This window comes from Barbatula barbatula, assembly GCF_947034865.1.
Source record: "Barbatula barbatula genome assembly, chromosome: 7".
NCBI classification, from domain to species: Eukaryota; Metazoa; Chordata; class Actinopteri; order Cypriniformes; family Nemacheilidae; genus Barbatula; species Barbatula barbatula.
The window spans coordinates 22,231,826-22,259,006 of NC_136770.1; the positions used below are offsets into that span (position 1 = coordinate 22,231,826).

The 27,181-nt window shown below is 38.4% G+C and overlaps 1 protein-coding gene across 1 annotated transcript in view; it reads right to left on the bottom strand.

Moving 5' to 3' along the window:
- ptprt (protein tyrosine phosphatase receptor type T) overlaps positions 1–24,124 on the bottom strand; it is a gene marked incomplete at its 5' end in the record, with an annotated part of 182,892 nt that extends 158,768 nt beyond the window's left edge. The window contains one exon of the mRNA XM_079459741.1: positions 24,049–24,124. Within this exon, the coding sequence (XP_079315867.1) occupies positions 24,049–24,124 (76 nt within the window). The remainder of the gene's footprint in view (positions 1–24,048) is intronic.
- Between the last annotated feature and the right edge of the window lie 3,057 nt (positions 24,125–27,181).

Genomic DNA, 27,181 nt, shown 5'->3' on the forward strand with positions numbered 1-27,181 from the left:
TCAGAGAAAGTCAAATGAGTTTGAGGCATCGCTATGGGCTCCAGAGCTGCTATAAACACGTAGCAGTGGGTTTATGGATTTGGACAGGTGCACCGGACACACGCAGGCAATCCATGTTAACCATTACCACCTGCAAACAAGAAGCAATATTTATTTATTTGTTCTGATGTCTAGCCGGCGTAATTGAGGTCACATCCATACCTAGCAATCCGAATGGTACGAGGTTCAGGTGTAAATAGTTAATTTGAATCGACTCGTCTGTACGCAGCGCTTGGCTTCCCCCTCGGTCGCGAGTGACCTTGCGGTACTTTGAGGGCGCTCTTCATTCGCTGCCTAACAGGCAATTAATTGCGCGGCAATTACACAGCAAATTAATTAGCAGTTGAGATACATAGCCCTGTTAACTGACACAACATCATGCGATTAGTACTTTAAGTACGAAACCCAACACACTTAGATATGCCGAGTGTACATAAGCGTGCACGCACACACACATACACACCAATTCTGTTCTTACTGTCCTGTGTAGGGCAGTCACAATTTTAGGTTCTTACAACAGGACTATTTTGGCCAAAATAGTGAATGTAACAACATTATTGCGATATTCAATGTTACGAAAAATGTTTAAGAGTCATTCCTACTTAACTTTTATTTTGTCTATTTTGGCCAATAAATGAAAAAATATGAGTGTAGGGAGGGAAAGAGACCGATAGTGACCACCGTTGCAAAACAATCTGATCTCACAACAGTTAGTAACTTTTTTACGAGGTGGATAATTCAGACAAATTAGTACAATGTGAATCATACAAAAACATACGATTATTAGAAAAAAGCAATACTGAAGCCCCTCCCCGAAAACCTAACGTCACTGGTGCCAAAGCAAAATTGTAAAGGATATGAATAAAATCGTAAAAAGCCACCAATTGTTACGAATATCTGTGAGATCGCGTTGGGCAGAATGTTAAATGGGTGCAAAGTCGTCGCATACTATTTTGGAGTGTCAACCAGATACTGGCGCTGAATTATTTACGATACTTTCATATGTGGGTAGTTGACAAATATATCGTACATGTGTCCTATGGTGTGAACGCTAAATTTTATACAAATATTCATGAAAATACGAAACTATCGAAGAAAAATCTCTTTTATGCTAGTTTATATGTCACACTATTTAACTGTCAACTACCAATGTATTGTATTATCACAATATCAATGATCACGATTATAAGTGCTGGGCAGTATGCCAATAAATGTATATGCCGGTATTTTCCAGGTTTAAACCGGTTTCCAGTACATGACGGTATTTTAACCACATTTTCTGATTGAGAGAGGAAATACTGCAGTTGATTAATTAAATATGTGAGAGGAAAGCGATCGCATCATGCTGTCAATCCTCCTTCCTGTACTGACCCTTTTTTCATCACAGCATACAGAGAAACCTTTAAAACAAAAAACACATGTTATATGCTTATATAGAACCATGTATGAGGGGGACACGGCACGCTCGCTTTTTGAAAATGTTTGCTCGTGAGTGTATTTAATATAATGTAATGCGAACTTGCAATTGCTACACCTGTGTTACAGTCATCTGCTGTTCAGCCGCGCGGTGCACGCTCCCATTATTATTGACAATATTGTGACACCTCTAGGCTTGGAAATAAGTGATTTTTTCAGTGGTGACCAACAATCTTTTCAAAGCATGGATCACAATATACATCTCACTCAGTCTAACGTGCAAAAGCGATACGTTGTTTTGCGATACGTTGCCCACTTATTTACCTTGTAACATTTAACATTGTATTCCATCTAACTGCTTTACCATCACACTACCCAACCCTAGCGATTTCTATATGCTGATCATGACAAAATTCACTCAGATTTTTATAGGCAGACACAGAACTGCTAACACGCACAAAACAAATCTCAGACGGCCTCATCAGTCACACGCTGACTGAAGAAGGGCTGAGAGAGAACGAAAACTCTATTCAACTTTATCCGACTGCTTCCTCTGTAAAGAAAGCCAGATGCGCCTTTAAACCCTCAAGCTGAACGGAGAAAAGTGCCTCATTTCATTTTGAGCACGTATTCAACGTTTAAAAGTATTTGTTGCTGCAACGCTATGTGACCAATGTGTGTGACTTTTAAAGTTCTAATCGAATACGTTTAACATTGTATATACAGTACATATACTCTCATATACAGTACCGGTTATTGACAGAGTAACACTTAAAGCAAATTGATTTATATAATCCAGATGGATTAAAAAGTAACTATAGGAATGAAACATTGACTATGAGTCACATTTACAGTGTATTTACAGTATCTACTAAAATAATTTACGGTGTTTAAGTACGAACTTTACAGTTTCTTCTCATCGAACGCCCTTTTCCAACCAACAAGCGGTTTGTTCAGGCCTGTCGAAGGTCGTACGTTCAGCTACATCTACCGATATCCCATCCATACAGTTAAACGCACAACAAGCCAATCTTTAAATAGGACAGATATTTCTCTGTCAGCCTTTATATCTCAAGAGCACCTCGGACATCCACAGCCATTAGGGTAATATATCTCAGCACGGCAGGCTGAACCAAAATCGAAATCCCCCATAACGCCCTTCTCTGGAGAGACCCCTCACTGCATTTTACATATCAGTATTTCTCATGCCACAATTATGGCACATTTAGACATACTTCCATTGTATCTTTTTGGCACGAAAGGCACGGCTATGTGAAACCTGTGTGTGTATAGTTGGCAGATGGACGGCATAGAGACCCGCGGTGGGAATTGAAAGTGGTTCTGTGAGCACGTCAGAGGCAAAAAACATGTCCGCTGGCCCAAAAGACACAGATGTTTGAGACAGAAATGACAAGGATGATGAATGATTCCACCTTAAAATTCACCAGATTTGCGAGGAACTCTTTCTGCCTTTCAGAAGTTCTCCTCTCCGATTCCTTTAGCAAGACTACAGTGACAGAAAGGGAGGTTGGAAATGATTCACATTATATACATGAATGGCTGCTCTGTAATTGTATAATCAGCGTAATTTTTCCTAATATGTGATTTTTCTCACAGGTAATCATTGCAAATGGGTTGGAATGAGAAAAGTAGAGAATTTTTAAAGTACTATCATAAAAAGGACTGAAAATCATTTATTCCAAGCCTGTATGATGTCATCAGTGGAAGGGGAGTCGGCGAGGGGGACTTTTCTCTACAATGAGAGCGTATGGCAAATGAGGGGATGTTTGATAATATATCAAATAATATCTAGATATTTGTGACCTACATTGAATGGAGCAATTCTCTCTTCCACACATAAAGATGTTGTATGGCTTTAAAGGACCAAACATATACTGTAAATGTGTAGTTCACCTAAAAATGAAATTTCTTAAATCATTTATTCGCCCTCGTGTCATTCCAAACCTGCATGACTTTCTTTCTTTCTTCTGAGGAACACAAAAGAAGATATTTTGAGGAACGTCGATAACCAAACAACATTGACTTCCATTGTATGGAAACTAAACCTCTGAGGCATTTCTCAAAATATCTTTTTTGGGTTACTAAGAAGAAAAGTAAACTGGTTTTGAATGACATGAGAGTAAATAAATGACTTTATTGCTCTTTAAACGGTGCCTTTAAAAAAACTTCATAGATATTCATTGGTGACAACAACAGCAGAATCAAACCGAGCTTAAAGATTTTTCACAGAAGAAAAGGTCAAACAAATTAAGAAACGTTGACAGAATTCGATTTTTTGTGTAAACGTATACTTTCATCTTTTGTCTGCTGAATGTCTCTTTCTCTTCTGTCTACAGGGCTGAGAGAATGATTGGCAGGCGAGGGGGCGTGGAACCAGGGAAACGGTGGTTCGGTTCAGTTCATTCCGGTGACCTTTGTGACCTCTAAGTGCCGTCAGCAGTTTTAGGGTTCAACATTGACAGGCAAGCGCACGCATACGCCGTCAGAACCAACAACCCCAAAAGAGACACATACCAATTATTTCTCGTTCTCTAGCTTTTGCTCTTGTCAAGCCAGTGGCCAAATGCAAGTCTGACAGGAAGTACCTGCGGTTTCTTCTTGACAAATTTACAGACTACATAACATCTGTCATGCAAGTATCAACTTAGTCTCATGTGTCTCAGAAAAATGAAACAAATGAGACAATTGTTAAAACAAAAAATGGGTGTAAAATGAATGTAGAACGATGGACATAATCTGGATTTGGGTTTGCGTTCATATTCAAATCTTTAATAATATTGACTTCTGGTTGCAGATATGTCAAATCTGAGCTTAGTTTGTGACGATGTTTAGATCTCTTCTGGAACATTTCTGGCTCTTTTTCTCAGAAGAAATATTTTTAGAAATATGTTTATTTGGTATAAATCACATCTGTGATTTTTCTTTCGAATGACTCCCTCGTTTCTTAATAAAAAATTACAAATTTGCAAAAAGCAATGGCCCTTTAATGCGTTCATGTGTTTCGGGCAAATAATGGGATTTATCGGCCTGAGATCAAAGTCTATTTGCACAAACTTCATTTCCCCAGTTAAATAAACATCGTTCAGCGACTGAATTTGTTGATCTGAAAAGCACATTCCGGGTATTCAGCATCATTCATGATCGAGGCAATTTGAGTCATTACGGCTTGAAAAACGACTGAAGGAACAGTTATTCTTGAACTAAAACTGGAAGATTGATCTATTCTCCTAAATTATACGAATGCAGTCTAAGTTAATAATGCAATACAGTCAATTTAAAAAAGGACGGATGAACGGAAAGAAGCAAGGAAATAAGAATGAAATAAAGATGTGGTGGTTAATAAAGGTAGATAAAAGACCGTATATACTGTATATATGATATAACTTGAACGTTAAATCAGATTCCTGCGGTTTTAATGGTCTCTGGTAACACGACAGAGAATAGCCGTTTCATTTGTCTTATACAATTCTGAATTTGTATTTTTGCAGGCCGTAAAAAGAGGAAGGTTTTAACCGCCGAACAAAATGTATATTCAAGGTCGCACGTTTAATTTCTGCGTTCGTTTGAGCAGCTGTGTGCTGCCAGACTTTGTCTACACTGATAGTGAAATGTGTTTTTGTATGTGTGTTGATCAGAGATGGGACGCCTCATTAAGCAGAATGTTCGAGTGGGGGGCAAGGCCTACCCCCCAAACATCAGCGTTTACATCCAGCAGTGTTTTCCAGTCATTAGCTCCTCCAGTATTGCAGACCTGCACATTAACATACAAGGGCTTTTTATGACATTGTGTGTGTGTGCGTCCATGCATGTGTGTGCGTGTAAAGAATGGTCAGTAAAACAGCAGGACACCCCATTGCCTCCCGCTGCCTGACGGACAGCAGCGATTTTCTCTATTTGCACCTGTGAGCAGGTAATAAATGATGAGGTTCACAGAGAGCTTTTACCCGCAAGGACAAAGACGGCAATTTCTCCCTGAGAGAGCCTGAGTTTACCTGGCATTAGGTTAGATGCTACTACACACAACACACATACACAAATTTGAACCAGCTGCGTTGCACCATATGGACCAAAATGACTTCAAAGTGTGTGTGCGCATGTGCGCGTGTGTGTGCAACCATGGCCATTATACCTTACAAGGCCGTTTGAGTGTGAAAACTCCATAAGGTGCACAGACCAATTTCTAGCAATTACACGCATGTCGAATAATGTCCCGAGACCCATACACACATAGAATACCAGCAAATATTCACTTTGCAAAGAATATTTGTGACCCTGGACCACAAAACCAGTAATAAGGGTCAATTGTTTTCAAGCAGAAATTCTATGCTTTACATAAACTTGAGTGGTTATTTCCCAAAGAGCGGGCAGCAGCGAGTGAAGTTTGAAGGCATGTTCCGGCCATTTTGGTGCACGATTTTGCTCACAAAAATTGCTCACGATCCTCTCACAAAAATAAAAATGATCTTACCTTAGTATCCTAATATGTTTTTGGCATGAAAGAAAATTCGATAATTTTCGATAAAATAACCAAATTGGCTGATTTTTTGTTTGTTTTGAACATAAACTTCTTAAATTCTTATATGTTTTCTTTATTACAGCACGACAAAATATCTTAGGTCACTTTCCTTCTCAAGTACTGGACAACAAGACAGTGAAATGAAATACAGCGTACTAAACAACCCCCTCTGTCATACATGATGTGTTATTTTTAACTCAACTTTGTGTTGTCCCTTCTGTATATTTCACACAAAATGTGTTAAAATTCCATAACACAAAAACGTGTTGTTATTAAACACATCCTTTTTGACAGTGTATTATGATAATAATTTGATATCATTTACATTTATATGATTTCAAACCAAAAGTCTGTTTGAAAAGTACTTCTTTAAAGCTTACAGACTGTATCTTCTTTGACCGCCAGTGTCACTCCTCTCTATTAGCATTTGTCTCAAGCTAATTTAAATGCTAATGTGGGCCTATCCTAGCCTTCTCTCCGCGTGATAAAGCTAACAATCGGCTCCAGCACTGGGGGCCTTTTTGTAGCTGAGCTACGAGGCAATTAGCTCCAACAGTATATACAGAGAGAGGAATAGAATATTAGAAATGTGATTCGACCACCCTGGGAGGAGAGCACGGGAGGGCGCCGGTGTGCGATACGAGAATAATTTCATAGTTTTGAGGAATCCTGATGGACAGCCTGAGATTTGAGAGGTCAAAGGTGAGCTCTCTATAGGATGCCAGTGTGGAACAATTACAGAATCAAAACTATTCAACTACGCTACTGTATGTGGACGCCGCGATCAGTTTCTGCATGTATATTTCATTTTTAAACCATTACTTAAGAAACAGAAATAATTTCTTCTATAGCATTAAGGGGTCTTGTAAACCCAATCAAAAAACTGGGTGTCCACATCTTTGGTGGGTGTGAATTATACAAGGCATCCCGTTGAACAATTAAACAGCTCTTAATGAAAAATTTGGATTTTATAATGCAATGCAATGCAGGGTGGTTTCGTCACGGTGCTTCAAACATCTCGGCAAAGCCATTTTCAAATGACCCGTGCAGAGGACAGCGAGGGGAGTTTCTTTTTATAATTGGAACGGCGGTGCATGATGGGAAACGCAAATGAGGTGCGTGCAGTGGGTGCGTTCGTTTGCAAGCGTGTGTGTGTTTGAGTGTGTGCGCAGAACAAGAGAAACAAAAAAAAGATGAAAATTATGACCTTGTGTACTATTATGTCCTAAGTATACAAAAACAAAATTTTGCAAATATTCTATCTGGAGTCCTATGAGCATTTCATATCGATGTTTAAAACCACAATAGTTGACTCCAGACAACAGGCGTAAACAACAGGCTTCACATAAAATGTGAAATGTTTTTCTTGTCTTTCTTGTAAATTTGTAGTATTTCACTGTAAAACATCCTGTAATTTTTTATGTTTTTCCTGTAAACCATGTTTTCTTTTTCTGCCATTTATTTAAGGGGTTTTATCATATTTCAAAATTACAGATTTTTAACAATCTGTTAAAAAAGGTGCATTTCTTTAAAGAAAAAGGTCGCCAAAATATGAAATGTTGAGAATAATCTTTAAAAGACCAAAAAGAGATGTGAGGCATAAAACGAAGCTTGACTTTTTGAAGATCGACAGTCCACATTCCCTTTAACAAACCATCACATGAAACAAGATGACTACATGTATGGTCTGTTCCTAAATTGAACTGGATTAACAGGAAGATGCGCATTGAACTAACATGATTCATACAAGTACATGAACGGGAGTCCCTGGATGAAATGGAAATATGATTTGTCACTGCCCTTTCTTCATATTTACCTTAGCTGCTGGACATTTAGCAATTAAGTAGGCTTTATTAATGAATTTATTAATTAAAATGCTTAAATTCATACAGTGGTGAGCCCAGGGCACGGTGTTATTTGCAGTTTAGGAGACCCTCAGAAACAAATCAGAGGGGGAATTAATAAGAATAAATGGGTCCAGAATGCAAATGGCCGCTCCCTCAAATGCACCGCTGCTGCCAGTCGCATCCCTCTGAATATTACAGCTTCAGGGCAATCTGCTAAACCTCAAAGTGTGTGTGTGTGTGTGTGTGTGTGTGTCACCTCCTGTTGTGTTACTCATTACCGAGCAAAGGAAGTTGTGCTTGTGACTTCTACACCAGATGATCTGAACACACACACACACTTTCTCCTGATATAACTGAAGCAATTAAGTTGTTCTCAGCATTACATCCTGACTTGATATCATCAGTATGATCTGAACTTCTCTTCACTGTGGGTCACACACACATACACAGCATGAAAACTGCAGATATTTTAATTGCTAGGCATGAAACGTGTTATAGAGGACTAGATTGTTATCTTTTGTACAATATTTGTATGTCTGCAAAACATGCTTCGAGGATGCTGCTGTTGCTAGGGTGTTGCCATGCGGTTGCTACTGTGCTCTGGGTGTAGTTACCATGTGGTTGTTAGGGTGATTGTATATCAGTTGAATCCTCCTCCAGGTGTCTAATACAGTGTTTTTGGAATAGGGGGTCAGGTTTAAAATAAAACTTCCAATGGAGCCCCAAAATAACTTAGAATAAGACAAACAAAGCATTAAAATAAACTAAAACATAAACTGAAAATCTCGATGTTTCTTTCTTCTGCAGATATTTTAAAAAGCATTGGTAACCAAAATACATGATTCCCCATTGACTTCCATTGTATCGAGACAAAACCATTGAGACATCTCTGAAAATATCAGAGGGTGAATAAATGATGAAAGAACTTATTGTGAGGTGAACTATTCCTTTAAAGCAAATATATGCAACATTTACACACTTTTTGCCTCTTTTCTTGTCAAATCACCTAAAGGTGTAGTTCACCCAAAAATTTTAAATTCTGTGATGAATTACCCTCAGGTTTTCCCAAACCTGTATGGACCGGATGCGCGCGCCTGACCCCCAGTTAACCTTCGGTTTGTGTTTGGCTAGTGTCTAATAATGTAACTATTTATATTGTATGTAATTTATGTTCATATTCATTTGTATTATAACTGTATAATAATTGTATTACATAAACGATTTGTTGAGTTTAGTTGTATGTTCATTTTATTAAATACACAATTTGTTGAATAGGTCCAGTAGTTCGGTCGCATTTGACATCTAGCCGTATCGGTGTCTAAATTAAAAATATTGGAGAGACAAGTTTAGCCAAGTAACGGTTCTTCTCGGTTTCTTTTGATTGTTATCAGAAATAATCTACAGGTATAACTCTCTATTGTTTGTGAATCTGTAACTGAAGTTAAGTTGGGGTCACAAAAGTGCGCATGCGCAGTAACGTTTGTTTATGTTGTTAAGATGAAACTTATGTTAAACACAAAGAACGATATTTAGAAAAATGTTAGCACCTGAGATTTCTGGGACACTTGACAACCATAGAAGAAAAAATCATTGTATATTTTCGTTCTTTTAAACACAGAAGGAGATATTTGAAGCATTTAGGTAAACGAACAGTTCTGTGGCACTTTTGAATACCATTTTAAAATGCTTTACTGTGGTAGTCAATGGTGCCCCAGAAATCTAAAATTTTCTAAATATCTTGCTTTGTGCTTAACAGAACAAAGGTTGTTTACAGGTTTGGAAAATCTTGAGGTTGAGTAATTCATGACTCATGATATTTCCGCTTAAAAAGCTAATAGCTAACCTCTTAAAACAAAAACTACAGGATTAGATACTTGCCCAGGTGTAATACTGACATTCAGTGGGGTTAGTTTGAATTCAAACACAAGACAGTTCGACCTTGCGGAAAGCAGAACAGGTCAGATACAAACACCCTTAGGGTCAAGCGTCCCGAGTATTCATCACAACTCCACACACACATCATCCCAGTCCTTGAAACACACGCTGACACACACATGACAAGTGAAAGAAAAAACAATGCAGAAAAATAAAAACCAGGTGGTACGCTTCCACACCATCCTGGTCTTCTGTGCTCGGTAGGCTTGCGTCAAGAACATCGTTGCCCTGTGGCGAACGGGGCCATGCCGGGGCCACTGAGGCGGAGTGAAGGGTGAGTGTGTTTTTCAGAGCGGAACAGAGGTTATATAGGGTGCCGGGCGGAGCTGTGTAGGTTATGATCAGTGTCATGATGTGTGTGTGTGTTTGTGTGTTTTCACACCCCGGGGCCACGGCTGATTGAGTAAAATGCTTCCAGGGCCGGTGGGGGGGATATGGTGGCGGTCCATTAGGAGCTGAATAGCGACACATTTACCTGATCTATCATTAGCCTGACAGGCTGGACTAATCCACATACAAATGAAGATCTTATGCTTGGGGTCTGTGAACTCTCCGGCCATGAGAGTCTATGTGGAGGCAAGTGCTTTCTAATGTTATAATCTTTACTGTCATTTGGATAGTTATATTTCGCCTGTTTGACTTCTACAGCTATGGTTTCAAATATATTGAATCCCATTCATCAATATGCTCACACAACCCTAAAACACAAAATGTAGCTCATGGTGCTCGGGTCACAGATTTGCGCGTTTGGCACCGTCGACGTGTGACTCGCTGGCGTGCGGCGTATCATTAGTGTGCAAGATCCACTTTCCCTTGTCAGGCTCTTGGAGCACTGCTGACAGACGGAGGTTGAAACCAGACGACACTTGGAGTAAACTCAATTAGTCCCTCCGCCATTATGACACGCATCAAAAAGAAAAGAAAATATTTGCATAGAGTCAGCGGTGGACCAATTACACACTAGCGCCAGGGATATTTGCATACCGTTTGCACGAAACGTTCTTGTTTTTACGAGGTGACATTTTGATGTACTGTAACTTGCTGACAACAGGGAGGTCGCTGCGCGTTTACACATCCTTTCCAACAAATTAAAGCTTTGTCTTTGATGACCAGTGTGTGTGTGCGTTGTACACAACGCTTATCTGCTTGACTCATAAATATTAATCATGTTGTGTACGTCCAATAGTCCAACACCATATAAATGAAGTAAATAGGCACTATTGTAAGACTGGCTGCTGGCACTCAAACAACCTAATCTCATGGGAAGACGTAACGTTTTTACGATGTGGCATTTCGTAGACATTGGTACAACGTGACTTGCGTATGGTTATTAGAAAAAAGCAATAATAAAGCCCTACCTCTAAATCTAAAGCCACATTGTGCTAAAATGTGCAAATGAGATGCGCAAATTATACTGAAAACAGTGACCTTAATGTAGTTATGAATTGCCATGAAATCATTACTTTAAATGTTTGGCAGAAACTTCAGTTTTTTTAGAGCCAAGTACAAGAAAAGCGTGATGCATTCTCAGACTTTCCACAAGGGTGCTATAATAGGTTTGAAGTCATCTTCAATGGTTCATTTCTATGGTAAATTTTCAATTACCAGATGATGCATCAAGATAAGGCAGTCTATCTAAGCCAGTCTATCACTGAGTATAGAAAATGTTATTGCACCAATATTAAATATGTTACAATAAATTTGATCAATTATGTCGATTTTCTTTTTATTGTCCTCTTGGGAAATAAGCATAGACATTAATGGAACAATATAAATTAAGTTTATTTGCAAAACAGATAACTCTTTTTACAACTCCGTTTTAACAAAAAGTTTAATTTGGTTTTATTAATATGTTAAATTCTAGATTATCATGTTAATTTTAGTTACCGTTTTACCCATTGTGTTATTTGATTTCATAATTTTATGTTGCTATACAAGATAGTTAGTTTTTGTTTATTATTATTATTTTAGCGCCTTAAACTTTTTTTCTTTTATTTCTGAGGCAACATTTCATTTTAGGGCAATATATTATTTGATTTCAATAAAAATTAACATTTTCAAAGTTTTATTTGTAATAAATTAAAAGAAAAAACCATTATGCATTAAAAAATTAATATGTTTTTATTGTGTTGGTTGTTATTTAGACATTTAGTTATTTTTAGTTATTTCTTAATAAAAACAACCCAGCTGAAATGTAATTGATATTAATTGGAATGAATTATTTTTTTAAGTTATTTGTTTTTTCTTAAAAACTCTTCAGTTGTTGACATACTGTACAATAATAAAAAGATAACTATAGTTTGATGTGGGTTGAGTTGTTAAGATAATTTAGTTGAAGAAAAATGTTAAAAGAAACATTAGAGCAATGACAGAACTTTCCTGAACCACAAGTGAGACCATAGGATCAGTAACAAAACTCCCCCATATAATTTCACAATTAAGGAGAAACCACTAAGACATTAAAGATACATTTGTGATCCCTCCCTCTCTCTACTTCATAACAGTCTGAAACCAGTAGGAACAAACAAAGATATATAAATTAAATGGATTATAGCTTTATGACGGGCATCCAACAATATTGCAACATACTACAGCTGACACATGAAACCCAGAACTAATAATAAACCTTGGAGGCTGTGGAGTCACTCATAAAGAAAGAGTGACAAACGCAAACACACAACAAATGCTTTCACACTTTGTCGGCACAAACTTGTCCTTGACAGTCCCGATGATACAATGTTATCATTGCATTAATGAAGAAAGTAAAGGAACATGCACATTAACCCAACAACAAGCTTTTATAATGCCACGGCACGTTTATGAGCAGAAACAGGGGACGTGTGATACATTCTCACATTAAACTTTTATGGTGTCTTACCAAATGCCTTTCAGGATTCAGCGTGCAAAAAGAACCGCAGCCTAATAATAATCATAATAAAGAAAATATAGAGAGATGGCATACAAAAACTGTATGACTTTCTTTTGTGTGGAACACAAAAGAAGATATTTTGAGAAATGTCTGTGTGGTTGTGTATCAGGCCAATTATGTATAAGCATCTCCCTTCGATTTTTGAAGAATATAGAAACTAAGAGGTTTTTAAATGACCCTTAGTATGAATTTAGCATTGCCTAAGTCAAATAATAGTACAAGACATGTGTAGGATTAAAAAAGGACTTCCTTTTTACCCACCCACCTTCTCTTTATCTCACCTCATACATATAACATATTTACAGTCACATTGAAGGAGAGTTACGGCGAGTGGAAGCTGGGTACGATAAAGCTTCATCAAATAAACCACAGGTATGAAAAGACGATAATGATGATAAATCAACTATTGGCCAGGTGCTATTGACCAGACGCAGGTGCACACGAGGCCTGTAAAGCGAGGAGAGGAGACAGATGATACTGTAGATAGAAAGAAACTGTAGGTGTGATGGGCGTGAATTACGGCTAATGGTGTTTTTGTTTGCCTTCCCATCTGATTCTGTTTGTCTATGATTCTATTTTGCTGGACAATATAACTCACTCATGGTGTCTAATAGACTGCAGGGAGAGCCAAGAGATAAGAACAGAAGGATCTAACACATAAATTAAATATCCATTTTTTTCCAGTCTATTGACCTTAAAATCGGTCAATATTTGTTATGTCTGTTTGTTTGTATGAAACAAGGATCATACATTCAAAAGTTGACATGCAACTTCACAATGAAATCCGTAATTTGTTTATTACACTTAGATGAGAAACTAACTAGATATTTCCCATATTTGGAAATTACATTTTTATATTTAAAGTTTTAAATATAAAACTTTTCTGGTCGTATTAGGCCTCACTATTTCAGCTGTCTGATGGGAAATGCCGTTTAAACATTTCTTAACACAAGATCAGGTCATATGTTAAAACTTTAATACCAAATTTCCCCATGATTTACTCACCCTCAAGGCAGAGCTGAATATGGCTTTCTTCTTGAAGAATAATGCATTCTGAGTTATAATCCTTCATATTATTTTACTTCCAAGTGGTATAATTTCTCGGATCTCTTCAAAGTCCTCGAATGCATCTCTCGAATGCACGTAAACCAGTCGCTTGTTTTTCCGGCAGATGGCGCAGACATCTCCGGTGACGAATGCTAAATTTTTCGTTTTGTTCCAATAGGATAGCATCTGCTCTGGCCGGAGCTTTTGTCACCGTCATTAGCCGAAAAAACACGCCTCTGGTTCACGCGCATTCGAGAGATGATGGAAGCTAGACATTAACGTTAATAGCGCTTTACATATGGATATTCCTCTTAAACAAACGCATCGATTCGCTTCAGAAAACTTTTGTTAAGACCACAGAGTTGAGCAGTTCTTTGATCGATGGATGCACTTTTTGGAGCTTCAAAAATGATACGTGGTATTATAACTCGTGGTATTATTCTTCAAGAAGAAAACCATATTCAGCAAGGATGTAAGGGAATAAAACAGGGGCACATTTTGATTTGGAAGTATTTGGAGTTCCATATTCAGCAAGCGGTCTAATGCGCTGCCAATTCAATGATAAAGACTGCTATACTGGATTTAAGTCAAAAAGTCACATTTTGAATACATCCCATTAGCTGCGATCAAGGCAAACGGTCTGCACAAAGGAGTTCCTGTTGAGTCGCCGTCATGTCAGAGGCGTAACTCATCCATCATTTAAACGACGGCTTTGGTTTTCATATAATTAATGGCCATCAGCAGGACGTAAATGCGAGAAGATGAAAGAACGAGAAAACATTCAAATTAACACTGTCACTTTGAACAATGGCAAGACAGAAAAGACGATTGCGTTCGCCTTCGAGTAGATGAAGTAGTAGCCACTTGCTCGGAGAAAATGAGAAAAGAGGAACATTAGTCTAAACGCAGACAGAAGAGCCTTCGTAAATCTGAATACACCTTGAAAACAATACAATGGATTAGAAAGTGACGCGCTTTGCTGACGTTTTTATTATTCATTTTAATAAGATTATGTGGAGGTTCATCATTCAAACAGAACTCGTATGAGCTATAGATGAGCTGATGGTTCAATGGGGAGTTGAACTATAATGCTGACTGGATTCTGATGAATGTGTGGGGTTACTTTTTTCACAGATATTTTACTGCTGTGACGGTTTTCCAATATGTTTTGTGACATGTGAAAATGGTCGTTCCACTTTTACGCTGGCAACCCATTGGTTCAGAACTTAATTGGCCTTGGTGATGTCATCCAGAAATTAAAGTTGTTTCGGAGACAGAGGAAGTTTTGTATTTCTTTGGAATACACTGATGAATTGTACATTGCAGCTGCAATAACCTTTTTCACAAAATAAGCTCATTAAAATGATTTTAAGTTGAGCTTTCGGGTAGGATTTCCTGGGAAATGTCCGTTTAACTTAATTTGACTTAAACCCTTGTGTAAAGAAAAGTACGTAAAGTAACCTGCTATTTCATGTTTTAGACAGAGGTGGTGGTAAAGAGGCAAACGATACAGCTTTGAAAAAGTACACTCTAAAAAGAAATGTTGGGTTAAAACAACCGGTTAATTAAGTTTATTTACAACCCAACAATTGGGTTTGCCCATTTTTTACCCAACCCTGGGTTGAAATAAGCCAGCATATTTTTGTATATTGACATTAAGATCACATATCCCTGCAGCAAATAAACTGATAAGAGAAGTTCTCCCATGCAAACGACACAATTATTAGTTCACATTCCAATGGTTCATTGTTATCTAGTTTGTTGATTAAAATACATTTCAAAGACCCGAAGAGAGTGTGCACCTCTCTCTCTCCCTTTCTCTTATTAAACCCCTTTAACACAGTCTGAACTCGTCTCCTCTAATACACCGCTCCAGTAGCTGACCTTTTCACATATGCCTAAATAACGCACCACATCGTGAATCCACTCTGGCAAATCGCCATTACCCATGCCAATTAAAATCTTTTTTAATCTTCCGCCGGGAAGCAAAGCTTCCCTCGCCAATCGCCCAAAGTATCTGTTGCATGTCCACCGAAGACCTCAAAGGTTAATGGTGTCTCTAGAGGGAAGAAACGCAAAAGAATGAATGCACGTGGGGTCTTGTTAATCTCTCTTAACCTCCTGACAGAGCTCCGACTTGTTGTTTCCAATAAACTTTAATTTCCTTCGATCTTCATAGATGCTGTAAAATAATTATTTCATGTGTTTTTTCTTTTCTTTTAAAAGACATTGCTTCTATCATATGCGGTTTTATTTTCATTAAGATAATTTTGACATCATTTATTCACCCTTATTTCTTTCAAACCATGTATAGGACTCTTTCTTAAGTGGACCACAAAAGAAGATATTTTGAGAAATGTCTCAGTGGTTGTGTGAGAATGGAAGTCAGAGGGGTCCAGTTTTGTTTGGTTACCAATGTTCTTCAATGTATCTTCTTTTGTCTTCTGCAGAAGAAATAAAGTCATACAGGTTTGGAATGACATGACGGTGGATAGGACATATGAAACCAACTTGATACGCTAAATGGTTGGACATTCTATAAAGTGAACGTTAGCAAACAAACGCAAACCCTTCAACAGTCTAGTCTGAAGTGAAGCATACGGATGGAGTTTTACTCTGTCATTCAAAACAAGTCTCGCTCACTACCACAAGCAATCTGTCATCATAATATTAGATTTGATTATCAATTAATCAAAATAAGCTCACGTTCAAGACGCTCTGTGTCTTAATCCAATTAAAATAAATTTGTTGATGGATTCATTGATGGCTATTAGCGCATGTGTGTGTGTATTTTTCAAACCCATCTGATGTTTGCTCAGTTCTCTCCTGACCTGCATTGTCTTAATCATTCTGCCAATATCTTTCTTCACTCCCTCTCTCTCTCTCTCTATTTTTATCTCATCCCCTTCATACTTCCTTTCCTCTCAGAGGAACTTCTGCGTCTCCTTCAATCCTGCTTAGAAAACAGATAGTCAAGCTAAAAGCCACGAGCAGTGAAACAACATACATCATCCCCATTAGTTCTTCAGCCTTAGTTAAGACTCCAGTATTGAACGCAACTCATGGATATGTGTAACTTTTTTACATTTTAGCAAATTGGTGGCTAATTCTTATCTGTACATTGAATTGACAATTTGTACAATGTCATTCAATTCTTTTCATACACTCCCCTTTCACACCAAGTGACATTAGCATTCAGAGGTGGACCCTAGATTATACCTGTGTTTTGGGAAATCCGTGCAGGACGCGGAACATATAATCAACAGCTATAGCAAGAAAAACAACTAGAGCAACAATTATATTCTTTGCATGAAAACAGGTCAATATACTGGTGTTTTAAACGTGTATAGGAGGTGAACTCTTAACAGTGATAAGGTTTAGCTAAGAGCGCTCCAGACCAACCTTCCGAACGTATAACTTACAAAAAGTATACTTAACTAAGAACGTTTCGGGAAACACATATTAACGAAAGCTAAAGGTATAACTTAAGAAGGTTTTGGGAAACGCGCCCCAGGTTGGTACATCTGATGAGAAATGTTCACATCAATTTATCAAGACAAGTATTTACTATAGTTTATATATACCAAATTATTTTGTTGGCCACATAAACTTAATGTTAATGTTAACTTGCCTTTTAAAATGAGTAAAAAATTTTCACCCTGTTCATTTACTGAAAGAAAAACATGGCATTATTACTGTATTTTGATAACATTTTATAGCTCTTGCATTTTACATTTAACGTCTATTGCAGTCAATTGTTCCTCTAGTTAACAGCAAATAAATAATCGTTTAAAGCCATTACGCTGCAAATAATTAAACACAAAAATACATATTAAATAAGGATGTAATGTTTTAGATCAACCAGCCCTACAGTTGAGCTAAGGTACTAGACTACTTGCCGAAGCAAGTGTTTATTAAACACCGCCATCTTTGATCGTATTGATCGTAATGTTGCCTGCTTTTCAACAAAGCAATAAGCCACGTGAGGCTTACAGTAGTAACAGTCGTTTTACCACGTTTTTTACCCCATTACCACCTCTTTCTCCCTCTCCCTCTTTTGGTTATAAGCTCTGAGCATTACTTAGCACTTTTCTTCAAAGACACTTACAGCCATGAGCAGAAATCCATCCGCTGCTTGTGTGTTCTGAACAGAACTGTGTAAGGCGTCACATTCAAATGAGTCCCTCGCTGTTGCTGTCCACAGCTCTTTATTGCGCTATTGATCTGAGAGAGTTCGGTTGACGGCTGTACGGAGGTTTGATGGGGCGTCAAACGCATGCTGTCTCTTAAACAGCCGTAATGGCGCTATAATTGAGCATCACACGCTACGGCAACAAAACAGCTCAATCTCTTTACACTGAGGTGAGTAAAAATGTTTTAGGAACGAGAAAACACAAATGAGGTTTTTGTACCTGGGGATTTTTAAGCAGTCTACAAATGGAACAATATGGAATTTTTGCTTTATTGTACGTGTGTATCTAACACTCTGATCAAGCAACGTTATCAGATCAAAAACTACAAGACATAAAATAAATAAAATACACCAAACCACATTTACTCTTAATCCTGGATCTTTCTACCTTTCAACCTTTAATAGTAAGACATATTCTTGTTAAAAGTTCCACTTTACTTGTTTCCTGATAGAATCCTCTCTCTCTCTCTCTCTCTCTCTCTCTCTCTCTCTCTCTTTCTTTCTCTTCTTAAACTCATGAAACCCTAAGTCCTGAGGTCTTTAAATCCCGCCTTACACACACAGCGAAAAAAATTATTACTTTTATCACACATTCACTCATTAAATAAAACTTTAGAGAGGGTCCTTCTACCCATCCAGAATAAGCATGACCCTTCTGGAGAGAAATAGATCTGACAGGCAAAGATATTATGTTTGAACCCGGATAAAAGACGATTGAAACGATAAATATTCTTGATATATTCTCGCTCTCTTATGGTTTTCTTGATTCATTTAACGTCAATGACTTAAAAGTCAAAACAGATCTACACTTCTATATACAATAGCTTGCATGGGTCACGTAAACTACAATGTAGAAAGTTTGCAGTTTAACCTTAAAGTCACTAAGGTGATCACAATCCCTTTCACCTTCATAACGCAAATTCAAAGAGAAATGGGATATTCAATAGAAGATTTAAATCTCAGTGTTGGACTTTATTATTTCTTTTGGGCCAAAACTGAAAAGGAATTTACTGAGACTTGAGTTGTTCCAATTCTGTATACATGTCTTTGTTCCCATGAACACAGAGAAAGATATTTGAAAAAAGAGCACACAACAACAAACTTCATTTAAGGTGAACTGTCTCTTTAAATAACGTCTCGTTTTAATTCAGAAGCCCCAAATAACTTTCGGCTTGAGCAAAGGCTTCTCGCTCTCTGCACCATAACAAGGATACGTCTCATTTATAGTGGACTCCTCGGCCTGCACTCCAGTATTGAGCTGTCATTTAGTCACCCAAATAGAATAAGTAGGGAGGATTAGAGCGGCACATTCATGCAGATAACGCCTGTGACAGCTTGCCTTTCTCTCTCGCTCTCGCCCGAATACTAAACAGGGCGTTGAGTGACAGCTTGTCAGAGGGCAGGAGAGGAGCGCTGAAACCTGGCAACCCGAGAGCGCAGCGATAACAAGCAGGTCAAAGAAAACAATTACGGCCCGGCACTTTCTAATGGACACACAGGAAATAATCATGTTCCCGTGTGCGTGCGTGTGTGCGAAATCCATTATGTCCCGACAGCCCTCGCAAAGTCATTTGTTGGTCCTCTCGGGTGTCTTGATTCTAAGGCCACTTCAACCGTCGTTTTTTTTTCCAGCATCTCTTTTCTCTCTCGGCTATCTCTCAGCGTTTCATTTCTCCCCGATTCCTGACATTGTTATGCCACCCCCTCAGACGTGAGCTCCATCTCGGTCTAGTGCGGCAATCACAACAAAACAGAGAGCCGTCACAGTCAGGCAAGACTTTTTTCCACACAAGCTTTCAGACTCGCCTGCTCATTTACCCCCGGCAGCCTCACCGAGAAATCGCTCTGGCTGCGCGCTGGTTACTCTCAATGAAGTTTAATGGTGTTTTTCTTGTCTTTTTAGTTTCTTTCTCCATTTGTAACCACTTTACTCTGGACTTTTTTGTACTTTTAGTACTCTTGTTTGACTTGAGGTTAGACCTGCAGCACAGGGGACATTACACACGACTGAAGAGTCTCGTTCAAGTTTTCAGAGATAGAATCAGCTTTTTGGAGCTTTCGCAAGCTGGGCGGTGTCTGTTTTTAGTGTTGGCAAACATTTCACGGCCAAAATAAATGCTGATACCAGCGTTGTTGAGACTGTCATTAATGTAAATTTCACTTAAAAGTTTGCGTATGAACTGGCTTTATTTACTTGACTCAAAATTCATGTTGTGAATGATTTGTTTATTAAAAATATATTCAAATATAACTAACTCCGCCTTTCAAATAAATGCTGTTTACAGATGATGTCAGCAAACACTTCAAAGGCCCAGTGTGTCATTTTTTGGAGGATGTTTTGACAGAAATGAAATATAATATACAATCATACAACAGTTCTTTCCAGGTTCTCGAATCTGGTTGATCACAGTTTAACTTCCAAGAATCGATATTATGTTAACACATAATATGAATGCTTACAGATGTCTTTCTCCAATGCAAAGATTGTTTGCGTGGTGAACAGAAACTAATGCTGAGTCTGAAACTCAACACTGCGCATGTATGGAATAACAAACTTCAATACTGGAAAATGGCCACTAGGTAGTCTTAGCAATGTATTCACAGCACTCTGAGCTCGTGGTTTAAGAGAGGGACGCCAGGGTTTCAATCACAGGCTTGAGATAATAGATAATGGGATTAACACATTCTATGCATGTAAAAGAAGTGACGGTTTGGAATTAGTGCGGGAGGAATGTTTAACCTTTTGGCTGTGCTGGAATTCAGGGCAGAAAAAAGTAGTTCCCCTGTTCCTTTAAAAACCGGGGGGTTTATCTACACACGTGTGCCATCAAACTGTTGTATAAATGCAGTATCGCTCTCGTAGTCGTGTATATATTACTATTATAATTTTATATGAATATGTAAAAACTCTGCTCTAACCACTTCAATAGAGACCACGTTACAATCCAATACATCTCTGATCAATAAAATCCTCTCCCCTTGCACTGAAATGGGTTTCAAACGCCATTTCATATTGCCATTTCAAATCTGAACTGCAAATCATACAGGGACAATGTATTCTTTGCAGACACGTGTAGAGCTAAATTGCATGAAGTCCTCAACCACAAACAAGCACTTAACTCAAAAAATTGCATTCTGTCTTTCAAAGAAACACAGTGAGTGAAGAGAACCAGCAGGCAAACAGAACTATAGGCTTACTATGCATTCATATCTTAACTTAATAATACATAAAACGACACATACATTTCCTCTCATGCTCAAGGAATGAAAGCTCACACACGCTCTCTTTCACACATTCATACATATTGAGTGAGCAATTGAAGTGGATTATCCCGTAGTCTGGCGGTTTCTGGATTAGCCATTAGTCTGGCAGGGTACAGATGATAAGAGACTTCACTGAACTGCAAATGAGAAGCTGTCAGAAGAGAGAGAGAGAGAGAGAGAGAGAGAGACAAATCCACGCGTCCCTCGGGGTATATGATCTCTCATTAGGTTTAATTAATCATTCTTATTAATAACGGTAGTCGCATTGCAACCTCAACGAAATTAAAAATTCTGGCAGGCGTATAACAAAATGATGCCTCCGTATTAGATCAACTACACTGGCCCTGAAATATATTATCATTATGTCAGTAAAATTCAAAGGGCCCTTAGGCCTACATATAGCAGTACCATGATTTTACCATTGTAGTCTTTAAAGTACCATGGTATACTGTATGGACATTCTGATAATCTCGTAAAAATGTTGTTTTGAATGCTTAAACATGCGTGTCTGAAATGTGCAAATATTGTATTTACAAAACATAGTAAATATGAGCAATTACTAGATGTGTCAAAATGTCTTACCAGTGCCATGGTAACATCAGATACCATCCCTGTACCATGTTACTTTCTGTAGGATACAGTGACACTTTCTGTCAGATACAGTAACACTAGAAAAGAGTGGACAGGACAGTGCTGAAGTTTCAAAGCGTGACACCTCATGACAGCAGGATGACAAGGAGCGCTGGCAAACGGGTAGAATCAGATATGTTAGGTCTTCCCTTTTTGTCTCTCTTCTGCCAGCTAAAGATAGTCAATAAAATGCAAAATGGAAACATTTCAATAACCGACACTTTTAAAGCGATTAACTGCTTCACCAACAGACAGGGAGTGGGAATAGAAATAAAACCGTGCAGTGAAACTGAAACTGTTTCTAAATTGGGTAAACCTCAATGCTTATAAAAGCTGTCCATCAATGTGCAAATGTTGGAAATGTTGAGGTGTGCCTTACGGGTCCAACAGTAAAGCTTGGCTACAATGATATTTCTTTGTACTGTAGTAAACAAGTACAAAAAAGTTAACGGCATAGTTTTACCATGTATGTACCATGTTACTCCCATGTTCTAGGAACCAAAATATTTTTTAAGGTACCAGAAAACCCAATTTACAGTGGGTTTTCAGTGAAAGCACTTCAAGGATTACCGTGGTACATGTTCAAATTTATTTTTTGGTGTATGTTTAATGTGAAGCTCTCTTTCGTTTCTTCACACTGGTGAATAAAGATAGGCCTATACTTGTCAGGTTGCTCACTGAGGCACAGAGAAACTCTTGTTGGCCCTGCCAAAATTACAGGCGAAGACCGAATGGAACACAAATTATCCTCGCAACAAGAGCCAGACTAGAGACGTGGCTTTTAAAGCGTCGAAATGTAAAAATAAAGGGTCTGGGGGCTTATAAAATGTACATGATTATCCATGGTGGCTATGAAGCGTATAACAGAAGCTTGTGACATTTGTTCAACAGGTCAATAAAAGGCTGCCCAACATCAACAATTTATTTGCAATAAATGTCCAAAGAGCTCAGAGATTTGCACATGTTTAGCAGTCAGCCAATGAAAGTGATGCTAGCGAAGACAAATATTTGACTATTTTAGCATTTTCTTACTATTTTTGTTTAATAAGTTGCTTTCTATCATGGCAAAGCATTTAGGTAAATGCTAAAAGCTCTAAAAATAAGTTTTAACAGGCTTTTGGTATTGTAAATAAATCAATGAAGTTGTGTTCCCTGGAAATTCATGACTTCACCTTTTATGCAAAAATAAAGAACAACATTTGCCCTAATGAATGTTTTTATAGCATCTGGCATTATTAATTATTTTGCCATAAATGATGAGATGATGTGAACACAAACAGCTCTTTGAAAAGTAAATGACTTCACCAACCTCTCAGGTAATAAATAAATAAATAAGATGGCTGATAACTTTGTCTTATGTCATTTAAATACATACACATCTGGAAAGTTGTTTTTAGAAAGCGCATCAATTGGCTGCATCATTAATTCAACATCATTATTAACATTTCATTTGATTTGTTCTGTTTTGTTTTGTTTTAGTAGCTTCTTTGAGCACGACAGGATGTTCAGAAATGATGCTGTTTAAAACCAATTATGATATTCAAAACAAAAGAAGTAGAGAAAGCTTTAACATGGATGTGGGAATAAAGCGGGAAGCCTCGATTGGATGTACCCAGAGCGTCATCCGCTGGCAGAGAGATGAACTGCATTCTGTGCGCAGACGGGTGGTCGAGTCTCTCTCTTCATACATCTGATCCCTCGTACCAATGACCAAAGCGATCACTTACAAATGCCAAAAATACACTGAGCTCTTTAGGTCGCTTTTTACCAACACATATTCTTTTTTTAATCCGGATAAACTCACAATTCATTCATTATTGACAGAGGAAACTTTTCTTTATGGAGAGGTTACGCGTGTCGTGGGGACGTTTAGCTTCACGTGAACGTTGAGCCTCGCATCACAACATAAATGTCATCTAACTCATTCTCAACTATATTTGCACATACTGCATTTTATACTACTTTATTGATATATTCTCCCACATCTTTTAATTCCGATACATATTTGAAATGCGTTTCCATTCTCTACTATTGTAAATATATTCAAAATAAAGACTCAAAGCACAACCAAACGTGGTGGGATTTATATGCACAGCGTGAAATTCGTCTTCCGCGCACGGCCGAAATAATTCAACTTTCATCCCGTCTTGGGTTACGGAATTCAAACCGCACACAAAGTGGCCAAAAGCCGCGTAAGAGAATGCAAACTCACCTGGAAAAAACTCTCCGAGCGCGCATTGAAGGTGAAAAACAAGCAGCAGAAGGGTGAAGTACTTCCTTCGATCCATTCTTACGGTCACTACTTCACATACTCGCCGTGCGTCCTCGCGCTGGAGATCTGACTGCGCGCACCGTATCCCGGCATTGGTGATGTAGCGCGCGACTCGGACCTGAAGTCGACAGCTGTCTGATTGTTGGACTTCTGTACTGCCGCGATAGGATGCGAGTGGAGTACCGCGGGTGCGAATGAACGAGGAGAGAGTTCCAGTATCCCCCAGGTCCTTAGACCTGCCCGTCGGTGCCAGTCCGCTCCGGAGCGCAATGCCAAGCTGCCAGTGCGTGTGCGATGGTTACGCGCTGAGTTTCGAGTGAGCGATGAACGCTCTGTAGTGCACTGCGCGGTGTCGTGCGCGCTTACGCGGGGTGCGCACTTGACTAAAAGTAATTCTATACCACAAAGAACTCTAAGCAATGAATAAGGGAGGTTCGACGAGGCTCTGGTTTCTGGTTTTTTGCAGAGTACAAAGCACAGTGGCCCCTCGAAGTATTTCAACACCTGCGCCACATTAAAAATGTGCAATAAAGTTGCTTTAAAAATATATTATGTCTTACAAAATTGAATCATGCTTTTACTACGGTGACCTTACGGTATTTAAAGTAAAATGACAATAAATAGTTGAACACAAATAGTAGGCCTACTCAATCAGCCATAAAATCAACCCTTACTATACTGTAATTAAACCTTGTTCATTTTCATAAGGGAACGAGTTTTGTCATTTTTTACATTAGAAAACAACAGACGCTGTTCAAATTAAAGGCATAAATAAATCCGATGATGTTAGGTTACGTCTATAAGTCAATGTAAGCGAGAGAAGAACATTTAACTTTGTGAGTGGGCAGATTTCAGTGTTTTATGGTCGGACTTAATTTATGAATTCATTATTAAGTGATGTGGAAATCAATGCCTCATTAACACAGAAAGGTGCCCTTTCATCCCTCATATCACACCTATAGTACATGAGCCTTCATTCTCTCTGCCCAATGAGAATCATCTTATTCAATAAACTCAATAATCTTACAATGTTTAAAAAACGGCATGAAATCAAATTTAAATCAATTTAATAGCATTTTCAGTTGTCTGGTGAACAATTCATTGCACAAAAAAATGCTTCCGATGATGTCACTTAGACAGATCAGCCAGGACATCCGTTAACTCCTCCCCTCCAGCTGTCAGTCTGCCGCGAGCTCCAATTCTGAATGAAATGCCTACTTTTCTAAATCCAGCCTGCTTCCAATGAAAAACAGGCCGCTCCCACAATTTTTCCCTTATAATATTCCTGTTCACAAGTGTGGAATAGATAACCAACAACCCACACACACCTTAGCCCCACCTTAGTAACCACCCAAAGACACAACCACGCAACAAAAACTGCACATCATCATGCAACAACCACTCTTAACATCGTATTGCTTACCAAGGCCTAAACAAACCCAACCCCAGTATTGTGACAGCGAGTTTGGCATTTTATTCTGATCTTTGTCTTTATATATGTGTTTTGGATAACCATAATGAGAGAGTGCAAGACTACATTTATCTCTCTATCCAAACACAACAGAGTAACGCTCACACATGCAACTGAACTACAGTATGACTCATACAACTGCGTTTGACAAATGCTGTGTGAACGTTGTTGGTGTGGGTAATCAAATGGAGAGAGAGAGAGAGAGAGAGAGAGAGAGAGAGCAGCCTAAATGTACATCTCTAAAACTTAAGATCGATGTGAACCCCCACGCCTCAGTCAGCCACTCCCAGTTTAATAGCTCTGCATCACACCATGGACTTATTTCCATGCAAAATACCATCACTTCAAGTCAGTATCACAAAAGGAGAACTTCAGCCTACCCTGCAGTAGTTGGGATTTTTTCGATGAACACACAAACGCAGTGTGATGTTCAGTATCATCTGTTGTTTTTCGCCTCATGAAAAAGCCTTGCAGGGTAAAATAAAGTGGAACCATATTAACTTACGCTCCATGATAAACAACTGTGTAAATCTGTAATATTGTCCAACTGCTGTGTGTGTCGCTGTAATGCATGCTATAAAATATAAGCATCATATATTTTTATGCTCGACACCCAATTTATGGCGTTTGGCCGTAACAACAGTAGGAGCGAATAGTGGTGGGGTATCTGCAATGAAGCGGAGCCAAATTGATTATTTAAAATCATATGATTAAAGTTATTTTCATTTTCATACAAGGGTTCTAAAACTGGGGTCCGTGGCCCCCTGGGGGACCCCAGGATGGATACAGGGGGCCAAAGATTTTGTGGCATTTTATAAAATATAGAAACGTATCATCGATTTTTGCAATCACACATCAGAACCAAGAACTAAAAGGATCAATGTTACAGCATGCTATAACTGAATATGTTTTGGGTTGAATAAAAATGTGATATTATAAGTCTATATTTGGGGGGCCGCAAAGTGATGCACTAAACACAAAGGGGGCCTTACAACGAAAAATGTTGAGAACCATTGGTCTATTCACCCTCACCTCACTCAAAACCTGTAAGACTTTATTTCTTCTGTGGAACACAAAAGAAGACATTTTGAGAAATGTCTCAGTGGTTTTGTGTCAATGCGAATGGAAGTTAATGGATCCAATGTTGTTTGGTTACTAACATTCTTCTCAATATCATCATTTGTGTTCTGTTGAAGAAAGAAAAGTCATACGAGTTTGGAATAACATAAGGGTTGATAAATAATAATAATAATAATAATAGTAAATAATGAAATAATTTGCATTTCTGTGCGAACTGTATGTGTATAATACACAGACTCAGAATAAGAACAGACTCGAGAGGCAGCAGAAGTTAATAAACACGGTTTGGAGGATTGAAAAGCCTCATACTGAAGGTGCAAATCATTCTGTTGCTGAGAGCGGTTTGCGGTCCCCCCACACACACCTGCCAATAGTTACAGCCACCAGGAGGTCCTGCAACAGCATACATGTGTGCGCAATATGTGCTGCAGGTTTCAAGCATCTACATGCTCATCCCCATTAGAAAGGTCATTAGTCAGATTGATTGTCCATCATCAGATGCACGAGGAGCAACGGCCTCTC